The sequence below is a fragment of the Ranitomeya variabilis genome, chromosome 6, assembly GCF_051348905.1.
Source record: "Ranitomeya variabilis isolate aRanVar5 chromosome 6, aRanVar5.hap1, whole genome shotgun sequence".
Lineage (NCBI taxonomy): Eukaryota > Metazoa > Chordata > Amphibia > Anura > Dendrobatidae > Ranitomeya > Ranitomeya variabilis.
This window is the reverse complement of record NC_135237.1, coordinates 134,973,962-134,987,460: the sequence shown is the minus strand read 5'-3', so window position 1 is coordinate 134,987,460 and position 13,499 is coordinate 134,973,962. Positions and strand designations below refer to the sequence as shown.

Genomic DNA, 13,499 nt, shown 5'->3' with positions numbered 1-13,499 from the left:
GCTTAATGCGCACAAGGTTGTACGCACCACGAAGATCTATCTTGGTGAACCACTTGGCACCTTTAATCCGGGCAAACAAGTCCGACAACAGAGGCAAAGGATACTGAAATTTAACAGTGATTTTATTCAGAAGCCGATAGTCAATACAAGGTCTCAAAGATCCGTCCTTCTTGGCCACAAAAAAGAATCCCGCACCAAGAGGGGAAGAGGATGGACGGATATGCCCCTTCTCCAGAGATTCCTTGATATACGAACGCATTGCGGTATGCTCAGGTACAGACAGATTAAATAATCTTCCCTTAGGAAATTTACTACCTGGAATCAAATCTATAGCGCAGTCACAGCCCCTATGAGGAGGAAGAGCACTGGAGCTGGACTCGCTGAATACATCCTGGTAATCAGACAAATACTCAGGAACTTCCGAAGGAGTAGAGGAAGCAATAGACACCGGCGGGGAGTCACCATGAATTCCCTGACAGCCCCAACTTGACACAGACATTGCCTTCCAATCCAAGACTGGATTATGGGTCTGTAACCATGGCAGACCCAAAACGACCAAATCATGCATTTTATGCAGAACAAGAAAACGAATCACCTCCCGATGTTCAGGAGTCATGCACATGGTTACCTGTGTCCAAAACTGCGGTTTATTTTCCGCCAATGGCGTAGCATCAATACCTCTAAGAGGGATAGGATTTACCAATGGCTCAAGAACAAAACCACAACGCTTGGCAAACGACAGATCCATAAGACTCAGGGCAGCACCTGAATCCACAAACGCCATAACAGGGTAGGAGGACAATGAGCAAATTAAAGTCACAGACAAAATAAATTTAGGTTGCAAATTACCAATGGCGACAGGACTAACAACCCTAGTTAGGCGTTTAGAGCATGCTGATATAACATGTGTAGAATCACCACAGTAAAAACACAACCCATTCTGACGTCTATGATTTTTCCGTTCATTTCTAGTCTGAATTCTACCACATTGCATTAAATCAGGTGTTTGTTCAGACAACACCACCAGAGGATTCGCAGCTTTGCGCTCCCGCAAACGCCGGTCAATTTGAATAGCCAGCGCCATGGAATCATTCAGACCTGTAGGAATGGAGAAACCCACCATCACATTCTTAATGGCTTCAGAAAGGCCATTTCTGAAATTTGCGGCCAGAGCACACTCATTCCACTGAGTAAGCACGGACCATTTCCGAAATTTTTGGCAATACACTTCAGCTTCATCCTGCCCCTGAGAAATAGCCAACAAGGCTTTTTCTGCCTGAATTTCAAGATTGGGTTCCTCGTAAAGCAATCCGAGCGCCAGAAAAAAACGCATCAACATTTGCCAATGCCGGATCTCCTGGCGCTAGCGAGAAGGCCCAATCCTGAGGGTCGCCCCGTAAGAAAGAGATAACAATTTTTACTTGCTGAGCTGAATCTCCAGATGAACAGGGTCTCAGAGATAGAAACAATTTACAATTATTCCTGAAATTCCTAAACTTAAATCGGTCTCCAGAGAACAGCTCAGGAATAGGTATTTTAGGTTCAGACATTGGACTACTGGTAACAAAATCTTGTATACCCTGCACACGAGCAGCAAGCCGATCCACACTTGTAATCAAAGTCTGGACATTCATGTCTGCAGCAAGCACAAGCCACTCAGAGGTAAAGGGGAGGAAAAAAGAGAGGAAAGAAAAAAAAAAAAAAAAACTCAGACTTTCCTTTCTTGTAACCCCACTTCTGCAATGCATTAAACATTCAACCTTGGCCTGGCATACTGTTATGACCCCAATGGCAGAGGGTCTTAAAAATACATACCAAGTCTGCAAACACAAAAAAACAGCTCATAGGGCAGTGGTAACTGGGCTGACCATATATCTAATCCTAGCACCACAAATAGCAGCAGCCGGGGAACGTGCCTACGTTGGTTCTAGACGTCTCGCGCCAGCCGGAGAACTAACTAACCCTAGAAGGGAAAAGATAGACCTTTCTTGCCTCCAGAGAAAAGACCCCAAAAGTTGGATACAAGCCCCCAACAAATAATAACGGTGAGGTAAGGAGAAAAGACAAACGTAAGAATGAACTAGATATTTAGCAAAGAGAGGCCCACTGACTAATAGCAGAATATAGTAAGATGACTTATACGGTCAGCAAAAACCCTATCAAAATTTCCACGCTGGATATTCAAGAACCCCCGAACCGTCTAACGGCCCGGGGGGAGAATACCAGCCCCCTAGAGCTTCCAGCAAAATCAGGAATCACATTTAGTACAAGCTGGACAAAAAATAATAGCAATGCAAATAACCAAAAAACAAGGAAGCAAGACTTAGCTTAATTTTGCAAGATCCAGGACCAGCAGACAGGAGCAAACAGAAAGGAACTGATTACAACGATGCCAGGCACAGGACTGAGAATACAGGAAGTTTATATAGCGACAGCCCTGGACTAACGACCCAGGTGGGTGCCAAACTGAGGAAAGACAATCCCAGAGTCATATCACTAGTGACCACAAGAGGGAGCCAAAAAAGTCTAATTCACAACACAGTCTGCCGCGAATTCGCCTCGACCAATCAGCGACGGGCACAGTATTGACGTAGATGTCATAATGGTTGCCATGGCGACGATGATGTCATAAAGGTTGCCTTGACCAATCAGCGACGGGCAGAGTCTGCTGCGAATTCTGGAATCATCATTGTCCATATACTACGGGGACATGCATATTCTAGAATACCCGATGCATTAGAATCGGGCCACAATCTAGTATATATATATATATATATATATATATATATAGGAATGCCCGGACCTGCACCCATAATGTGGTGGTGCACCATCTTGGGTGTGAGGTCTGAGCATTCCTACATGAACAGTTTTGTGGAAAGTGGATTGGTCATCGTGGGCCAGTTGAATGGCCACCAAGGTCTCCCGATCTGACCCCCTTAGACTTTTATCTTTGGGGTCATCTGAAGGCAATTGTCTATGCTGTGAAGATACAAGATGTGCAGCATCTGAAACAACGGATACTGGAAGCCTGTGCTAGCATTTATTCTGCGGCGTTGCTATCAGTGTGTCAAGAGTGGGAGAAGAGGGTTGCATTGACAATCCAACACAATGGGCAGCACTTTGAACACATTTTATAAGTGGTCATAAACTTGTAAATAACTCATGAAAGAATAAAGTTATGTTAAAACCAAGCACACTATTGTTTTTCTTGTGAAATTCTCAATAAGTTTGATGAGTCACATGACCCTCTTCCCATTGAAAAAATAAAGTTGGATCCAAAATGTCCAACTTCAAAATGGCTGCCATGGTCACCACCCATCTTGAAAACCTTTCCCCCTCCCATATACTAATGTGCAACAAACATGAAGTTGATATCACCAACAATTCCCATTTTATTTAGGTGTATCCATATAAATGTCCCACCCTGTATATACAGTATATACAGTGGGAGACATAATTATTTGATCCCTTGCTGATTTTGACATGAACAGTCTAAAATTTATATAAGGGTAGGTACATTTTAACATTGAGAGATAGAATACCAAACATAAAATCCAGAAAATCATATAGTATAAATTATATAAATTTATTTGCATTTTGCAGTGAGAAATAAGTATTTGATCCCCTACCAACCATTAAGAGTTCTAGCTCCTACAGACCAGTTAGATGCTCCTAATCAACCCGCTACCTGCATTAAAGACCACAGTCTTACATAGTCACCTTTGCAAAAGACTCCGGTCCACAGACTCAATTAATCAGTCAGACTCTAACCACTACAACATGGGCATGACCAAAGAGATTTATAAGGATGTCAGGGACAAGATCATAGACCTGCACGAAGCTGGAATGGGCTACAAAACCATAAGTAAGCCATTGGGTGAGAAGGAGACAACTGTTGGCGCAATAGTAAGAAAATGAAAGACATACAAAATGACTGTCAATCAACATCGATCTGGGGCACCATGCAAAATCTCACCTTGTGGGGTATCATTGATCATGAGGAAGGTGAGAGATCAGCCAAAACTATACCACGGGAAGTTGTTAATGATCTCAAGGCAGCTGGGACCACAGTCTAACACATTATGCTGTAAAGGTTTAAAATCCTGCAGTAACCACAAGATCCCCATGATCATGTGCAGGCCCATCTGAAGTTTGCCAATGAACACCTGGATGATTCTCCTGGATGATTCTGTGAGTGATTGGGAGAAGGTGCTGTCGTCAGATGAGACAAAAATTGACGTCTTTGCAATTAACTCAACTCGCCATTTTTGGAGGAAGAGAAATGCTGCCTTTGACCCAAAGAACACCTTCCCCACTGTCAAGCATGGAGGTGGAAACATTATGTTTTGGGGTGTTTCTCTGCTAAGGGCACAGGACTACTTCACCGTATCAATGGGAGAATGGATGGAGCCATGTACCGTAAAATCCTGCGTGACAACCTCCTTTCCTCCACCAGAACATTAAAAATGGGTCATGGCTGGGTCTTCTAACAAGACAATAACCCAAAACATACAACCAAGGCAACAAAGGAGTGGTTCAAAAAGAAGCACATTAAAGTTATACAGGGGCTTAGCCAGTCTTCAGACCTTAATCCCATAGAAGACTTATGGAGGCAGTTCAAGCTCCAAGTTGCTAAGTGACAGCCTCAAAATCTAAATGAATTACAGATGATCTGCAAAGAGGAGTGGACCAAAATTCCTCCTGACATGTGCGCAAACCTCATCATCAACTACAAAAGACGTCTGGCTGCTGTGCTTGCCAACAAGAGTTTTGCCACCAAGTATTAAGTTTTGTTTGCCAGAGGGCCCAAATACTTATTTCTCACTACAAAATGTAAAGAAATTTATATAATTTATACAATATGATTTTCTAGATTTTATTTTTGATATTCTATCTCTCAAAGTTAAAATTATCCTATCCCTAAAATTATAGACTGTTCATGTCTTTGTCAATGGGCAAACTTACAAAATCAGCAAGGGATCAAATACCTATTTCCCCACTATATATACACTGCTCAAAAAAATAAAGGGAACACTTAAACAACAGAATATAACTTCGAGTAAATCAAACTTCTGTGAAATCAAACTGTCCACTTAGGAAGCAACACTGTTTGACAATCAATTTCACATGTTGTGTTGTGCAAATGGAATAGACAACAGATGGAAATTATTGGAAATTATCAAGACACTCTCAATAAAGGAGTGGTTCTGCAGGTGGGGACCACAGACCACATCTCAGTACCAATGCTTTCTGGCTGATGTTTTAGTCACTTTTGAATGTTAGGTGTGCTTTCACACTTGTGGTAGTATGAGAAAGACTCTACAACCCACACAAGTGGCTCAGGTAGTGAAGCTCATCCAGGATGGCTCATCAATGTGAGCTGTGGCAAGAAGGCTTGCTGTATCTGTCAGTATACTGTCCAGAGGCTGGAGGCGCTACCAGGAGACAGGCCAGTACACCAGAAGATGTGGAAGGGGCCATAGGAGGGCAATAACCCAGCAGCAGGACCGCTACCTCAGTCTTAGTGCAAGGAGGAACAGGAGGAGCACTGCCAGAGCCCTGCAAAATGACCTCCAGCAGGCCACAAATGTGCATGTGTCTGCACAAATGGTTAGAAACTGACTCCATGAGGATGGTCTGAGTGCCCGACGTCCACAGATGGGGACTGTGCTCACAGCCCAAAACTGTGCAGGACTTTTGGCATTTGCTACAGAACACCAGGATTGGCAAATTTGCCACTGATGCCTGTGCTCTTCACAGATGAAAGCAGGTTCACACTGAGCACATGTGACAGACGTGACAGAGTCTGGAGACGCCGTGGAGAGCGATCTGCTGCCTGCAACATCCTTCAGCATGACCAGTTTGACAGTGGGTCAGTAATGGTGTGGGGTGACATTTATTAGGAGGGCTGCACAGCCCTCCAGGTGCTCGCCAGAGGTAGCCTGACTGCCATTAGGTACCGAGATGAGATCCTCAGAGCCCTTGTGAGACCATATGCTGGTGCGGTTGGCCCTGGATTCCTACTAATGCAGGACAATGCAAGACCTCATGTGGCTGGAATGTGCCAGCAGTTCCTGCAAGATGAAGGCATTGAAGCTTTGGACTAGCCCGCTTGTTCTTCAGACCTGAATCTGATTGAACACACCTGGGACATCCTATCTGGCACCATCCACCAACGTCACGTTGAACCACAGTCTGTCCAGGAAATGGCTGATGCTTTAGTCCAGATCTGGGAGGAGATTCCTGAGGGGACCATCCGCCGCTTCATCAGGAGCATGCCCAGGCATTGTAGGGAAATCATACAGGCACGTGGAGGCCACACAGACTACTGAGCATCATTTCCTTGTCTTGAAGCATTTCTACTGAAGTTGTATTAGCCTGTAACTTCATTTTCCACTTTGATTTTGAGCATCATTCCAACTCCAGACCTCCTTGGGATATTAATTGTGATTTACGTTGATCACTTTTAGGTTTTATTGTTCTCAACACATTCCACTATGTAATGAATAAAGATTTACAACTGGAATATTTCATTCAGTGATATCGAGAATGTGGGATTTTAGTGTTCCCTTTATTTTTTTGAGCAGTGTACATAATAATATTGAAACAAATGAAAGGTGGAGGGTGGAGCAGGTTTCCAATAGCAAACAGTCAGCTCCCATTTTTAAAATGATTGACAGATTGTTATGCCAGGTAATAGAGAGAATGTTGAGTTTTGGAGATAGTGAATGGGGGCGAAGCACATAATTATCAGGACCTCTAGCTCACATCTTGTGGCATGCTGCATTGAATACATTGTAAGTTTGGCCAAACTACAATATAGTCATACATAAATGATACATTATAAATGATTGTGTCTGTCACCGATGCATGCTGCTCCCAGAAAGGACAACATGAAGTAGGTGATAGGCTCCTTTCAAAATTCAGCATCACTTTTAAGTGAACCTTGTACATTATTTCTGAAGAACTGAAAAGGATCCTGTACATTTTGTGCACCTTTCATAGATGCACCTGAAGATCCTTCATAGTTTCGCTTTATAAAATCCGACATAAGTTTAACAATATTGCAAGTAACAGTAGTTAGATGTGACATTGTTGGAACTCCAGGGATTGTTACAAGCTGTCAAGTAGTCAACTCATCTGACTCTAATACTCTGTGGAACAGCAGTCTGGCAACCGTGATCTACTAATATAAAATGGAAAATATATTATTTAACTCTTATATATACAATATATTATCTTTGTACAATTACTTTTCAGCATCACAGAATCAGGAGAGCAAGCGGTTGTTACTATAATTTATTATTTGATTTTATTTATTGTTAGCAGGTATGAGAATAATTTTACCAATAATTTTATTTATATAGCGCCAACATATCCAATAGTACTGTACAATTTAGAGGGTGCATGCACATACAATATCAGATATTACTTTATAATATATAATTCAACAATTCAAAAAAGAGTAATGAGGACGCTACTCATAAGTTTGACCCATTAGTGACCAGGTCAAATTTTTTAAACCTGAGCAGTGTCACTTTATGTGGCAATAACTCTGGATCGCTTCAACATATCCCGTTGAATTTGAGATCGTTTTCTCGTGACACATTGTACTTTATGATAATGGTTACATTTATTTCAATATTTTCAGAGTTTATTTATAAAAATATCAGAAATGTTAGACATTTCAAAAAATTAGCAATGGTGGGTAGTGCTAAAATAGTACGGCCGCTAAAATAATATAGTCCAGCCATCTTTATAATAAATCGGGTATTCAGGTAAGACGGCATGAACTGGACACTAACCAATATCTGTATATGTCCAGATACAAAGTGCTAAAGATTATATAAAGGGCTAGATTTTGAGGAAGATGTAGACACATGGACAACATTTTTGTACCATTCTGTTACAGGGAAGCTGTCAGCTGATACATGCTACCCAAACCATGGTCTGGATGTATCAGCCACTGGCTGATGGATCACAGCCATGTATGTTTGACACATCAATTAATAAAAAGGAAATCCTTAATAGAAATAGCCAAAGACCACATAGAACATTAAAAATATTTCAATCACTTGGAACCTGTAGCCAGTTAAATAAAGTGGTGCTGCCCCCTGTTTTATATTCAAATAAAATAAAATAAAATGAGCACTATATATAAAGGGTTTATAGCAACATATATTGGAGGCATTTTTTGTAGGTGTAATACTCATCTAGATGATGTAGCCAGTTTTTAGCACAATGGAATTCACTAGAATAGCAGCCTTTCACATGATCTGATACTGATAAGTTAGTGGAATACACATCTACAATATCAGCAAAAATAATGATAAATACATACAGTACATCATATTTTGCCAATGATTGTCAATATTTATTCAGAGTACTTATATATTATTATGTGAATGTCCTTGTCACCCTCTGAACGGTATCTATTGTCAGCCGTATTATCTGATTAGATCCTAAAGAGTATAGCAAAAACACAAATATCTGTTTGTCATTTACCACTCATTGTAATGATATTTTATTTATATGTATTCTCCTGCTAGTTCATTCTTTAATACTTAGCATTATTTTTGTATTTGTTCTTTTGCAGCAATACTTCATCCTGCTCATCTTAACAGATGGGGTTATCACAGATATGGCTGACACCAGGGAAGCTATAGTTCATGCCTCTCATCTTCCTATGTCAGTCATCATTGTCGGTGTTGGAAATGCTGATTTTAGTGACATGCAGATGTTGGATGGAGATGATGGCATACTGAGGTCACCCAAGGGAGAGCCTTGTCTCCGGGACATTGTTCAGTTCGTGCCATTCAGGAATTTTAAACATGTATGTATTTTTATAGAATTTCACCACTAACGTGACAGATAAAGCAGGACATTTAGCATTGTCGGTTTCAAACATAAACATGTTTTATTTACTATATGATTTATATGGTTTATGACTCGATTTATAAGTATGATTTCTTCCACATATCGATATTTTAAATACTATCCCAAACTCATTCAATCCATGGTTAATCATAATTCGATCCAAAAATATCATCCTAATTCCAGCACCAGTTATTGAGAATCATACTGATGAAGCACTATAACCACTCATAGTGATAAATATACAGATGATAGATCATAGCCACATGGTCATCTCTGTTCACCTGGTGTGGTGGAGTCACATGTCAGAATGGACACACAGACCTAGAGTGTTAGTGCAACAGGCTGAAAGGCAAGGACTTGAACGACACAATATGCTGGACAGCAGACAAATAAGAAATTCAGGATGTATTGGAATCAGTAGGCAGGGCCGCCATCAGGACATTACTGTCCTTACTAGCATATGGTCCCGATGAGCAGAGCTGTTCTGCTCACCAGGCCCACAGCGGCTTTAGTAACTGATCGCGCGTCCTCTGATGCACGATCAGTTAAAATCTGTTGCCATGCAGGAGATTCCTCCCATACAGCAACAGTTAACAGCTGCCAGCCAATCACAGGCCGGCAGCTGACGTCAGCGCGCACATCGCCGACGTATGATGTCACTGTCATACGCCGAAACGACGCTGCGTGCCTCAGCCGAATCGTTGGTGAGGACATCGCTGACGCTTGGCCAGGTAAGGAAAAACTTTTTATTTGTAAAGCTGCGGTATGGGGCTTATTATACCGGTATGGAGGGGGAAGGGAAAGGGGATGCATTATACTATGGGGCTGCTGCATTATACTATGGAGTGCATTATACTGCTATGGGCCTGCTGCATTATACAATGGGGTGCATTATACTGCTATGGGGCTGCTGCATTATACTATGGGGTGCGTTCTACTGCTATGGGGCTGCTGCATTATACTATGGGGTGTATTATACTCCTATGGGTGCATTATACTATGGGGCTGCTGCATTATATATGGGGTGCATTAGACTCATATGTGTGTATTATACGATGGGGCTGCTGCATTATACTATGGGTGCATTATACTCCTATGGGTTCATTATTCTATGGGTATAATATACAGCTATGGGGCTGCTACATTATACTTTTATGGCACTGCTGCATTATACTGCTATGGAGCTGCTGCATTATACTGCTATGGGGCTGCTGCGTTATGCTGCTATGGGGCTGCATTATACTGCTATTGGGCTGCATTATAGTGCTATGGGGTGCATTATACTGCTATATATGACTATGGGGTACATTATACTATTATGGATGACTATGGGGCAATATGGAGAGACATGAGGGAAGTATGGAGAGACATGAGGCAGAATGGGAGGACATGTGGGGTCCAGAATGTGACATATTATTACTGTAGGGGTTATTTAAAGGATATTATTTTTGAGGACACTGTGTTCAGTGTGGGGGAGGAGATGTGCTGTTACTGTTCAGGGTGACACAGTCACTTTTTTTTCTTCATCTAGCATAGTGCAGAGGTTGAGGAAAAATTGGGGAATGTGCTCTAGATAACTGTGTTGTTTTCTGCACAGATGAGTCCTGGCTGGAAGAAGTGATGGTGGTGTGCGCTGGATGAAGATGAAAAGCAAAGATGAAGGACTTCAACTAGCAATGTCACCGGTGAGTCAGTGTGTTACCTGTACACTGACACTATACACTGTATACTATATACAGAGCTCCTGTGTATAATGTTACTGGTGATCACTGCATTACCTGTATACGGACACTGTATATTAAGTATAGATCTCCTGTGTGTAATTGCATTAGTATTGTTTTTTTTAATTAATGATCAGTATTGTAGTATTTAGTCACTATGTGGTGGTAATATGTGATCTGGTCATGGTGTGGCGGTATTTGTTCTTTGTATGTGCTATTATTTGGTCACTATGTGGGAGTAATATGTGATCTGAATATGGTGTGGCTGTATTTGTTCCTTGTATGTAGTAGTTTTGATCACTATATGGTGATAATATGTCGTCTGGTCATGGTGTGGTGGTCTTTGTACCTTGTTTGTGATACTATTGGTCATTTTAAAAATTGAAAAATAAATAAAAATATACCTAAATTGTATTAGATATTTTAACAAATGTTTAGTAATTTACAGTAGAATAGAACCCGGCCAAAAGAGTCTATTTTGTCATAGTGGCAGATTAAAAAATCTTTTGGAAAAAACAAAAGCTGCTGGCTATATATGTGGTGATGGGAACTGTAAATGTGTGATTGGGGAGGATGTGGCGCAGAAGTGGAGTTTTTCCAAGAGAGGGCGGTGGGACTGTGGACGATTTGAGGGGTGGAGCCTGGGCAGACTCTCAAGGGGGCCCCGAAAATTTTGCCAGTATGGGGCCTCGAAATTCCTAGTGACAGACCTGCCAGGAGGGTGGAAGAAGAGGAAAATACCAGCACTCAGATGTAGGTAGCAGAATCCACAGCAGATTATGGTGTAATGTGGACAGGTTCTAATAACAATTTGTGATCTTTACAGCAAAATATTGGATAGCCAGCAAGTAATATAAGCAGCAAATGTAAGTTATAGAATCCATAGCAGATTGCAATGTTATGACAAAAGACTCTAATAACACTTTGTGATGCTTACGGCAAACAATGTGTTAACCAGCAGGTCACAAAAGCAGCAGATGCATTTAACAGAAATAACAAGAGTCTGAGGAACTGACGAGGCAACAGAAGAAACTTGATACTGGCAATCTCCACACAAACAGAAACTGAGCAAGTAACAGTAAAAATACTCAAACACAGTGATGGGTCCAAGTGGGCCTTAATGAGGCCCTTTCACCAGTTTAAGCATGTTAAACTGATCACATCATGGAATAGTGGCTACAGAGCTCAGTACAATGTAGTTTTTGTTATTTAATCTCTTTCTCTGTTGTGGAGACAAGCTGTGTCACTGACTGGAGTAAGGTATATGTCAAGGTGCCCGCCACTTGTGATAGAATGTTAGAGTTGGAAGGGACCTCCAGAGTCGCCGAGTCCAACCCCCTGCTCAATGCAGGATTCACTAAACTATCTCCGACAGATATCTGTCCATCCTTTAAAGACTTCCATTAAAGGAGAACTCACTTCTCGTGGCAACCTGTTCCACTCACTGATCTCCCTCACAAATGTTTTTTAATATCTAATTTGTATCTTCTCCTTTTCAGTTTCATTCTTCCATTGATTCTTTTGTTTCCACGTGCAAATGAGAATAAGTATGATCCCTCTACATTGTAACAGCCCCTCTCATATTTGTAGACAGCTATTACGTCTTCCCTTAGCCCTCTTTTTAACAAGATAAACATTCTCTGATCCTTTAATCATGCCTCATAGGACATACTTTGTAGTCCAATTACCATCCTGGTAGCTCTTCTCTGAACTTCCTCCAGTTTTTCAATGTGTTTTTTAAAATGTGGTGCCCAGAACTTGTCTCAGTATTTCAGATGAGACCTGACCAAGGAGGAGTAGAGGGGGATAATTTCTTCATGTAATCTAAACTCCTAGCTTCTCTTAATGTATCCTAGAACTGTGTTTGCATTTTTTTGCTGCTGCATAACGCTGCTGACTCATGTGCAGTCTGTGATCTATTAGTATATCCAAGTCTTTTACACATGTGCTGTTGCTTAGTTCTATTCCTCCTATTCCATACAGTGGGTACAGAAAGTATTCAGACCCCTTTACATTTTTTACTCTTTGTTTCATTGCAGCCATTTGGTAAATTCAAAAAAGTTCTTTTTTTCTCATTAATATACACTCTGCACCCCATCTTGACTGGAAAAAAACCCAGAAATGTAGAAATTTTTCCAAATTTATTAAAAAGGAAAAACTGAAATATCACATGGTCATAAGTATTCAGACCCTTTGCTCAAAATTGAGTAGAAGCACTCTTTTGAGCTAGTACAGCCATGAGTCTTCTTGGGAATGATGCAGCAGGTTTTTCACACCTGGATTTGGGGATCCTCTGCCATTCTTCCTTGCAGATCCTCTCCAGTTCCGTCAAGTTGGATGGTGAACGTTGGTGGACAGCCATTTTCAGGTCTCTCCAGAGATGCTTAATTGGGTTTAGGTCAGGACACTGGCTGGGCCAGTCAAGAATGGTCACAGAGTTGTTCTGAAGCCACTCCTTTGTTATTTTAGCTGTGTGCTTAGGGTCATTTTCTTGTTGGAAGGTGAACCTTCGGCCAAGTCTGAGATCCAGAGCACTCTGGAAGAGGATTTCATCCAGGATATATCTGTACTTGGCCACATTCAAGTGTCCTTCAAAGGCAACCAGTCATCCTGTCCCTGCAGCTGAAAAACACCCATAACATGATGCTGCCACCACCATGTTTCACTGTTGGGATTGTATTGGGCAGGTGATGAGCAGTGCCTGGTTTTCTCCACACATACCACTTAGAATTATCACCAAAAAGGAATATCTTCCTCTCATCAGTCCAGAGAATCTTGTTTCTCATCGTCTGGGAGTCCTTCATGTGTTTTTTAGCAAACTCTATGCAGGTTTTCATATGTCTTCCACTGAGAAGAGGCTTCCATCAGGTCACTCTGCCATAAATGCCTGACTGATGGAGG

General features: G+C 41.4%; 1 protein-coding gene across 1 annotated transcript in view; it reads left to right on the top strand.

Moving 5' to 3' along the window:
• Positions 1-13,499, top strand: part of CPNE4 (copine 4) — an 828,774-nt gene that overhangs the window by 788,980 nt on the left and 26,295 nt on the right. Inside the window, exon 15 of the mRNA XM_077269031.1 lies at positions 8,597-8,833. Coding sequence (XP_077125146.1) covers positions 8,597-8,833 — 237 coding nt within the window. The remainder of the gene's footprint in view (positions 1-8,596; positions 8,834-13,499) is intronic.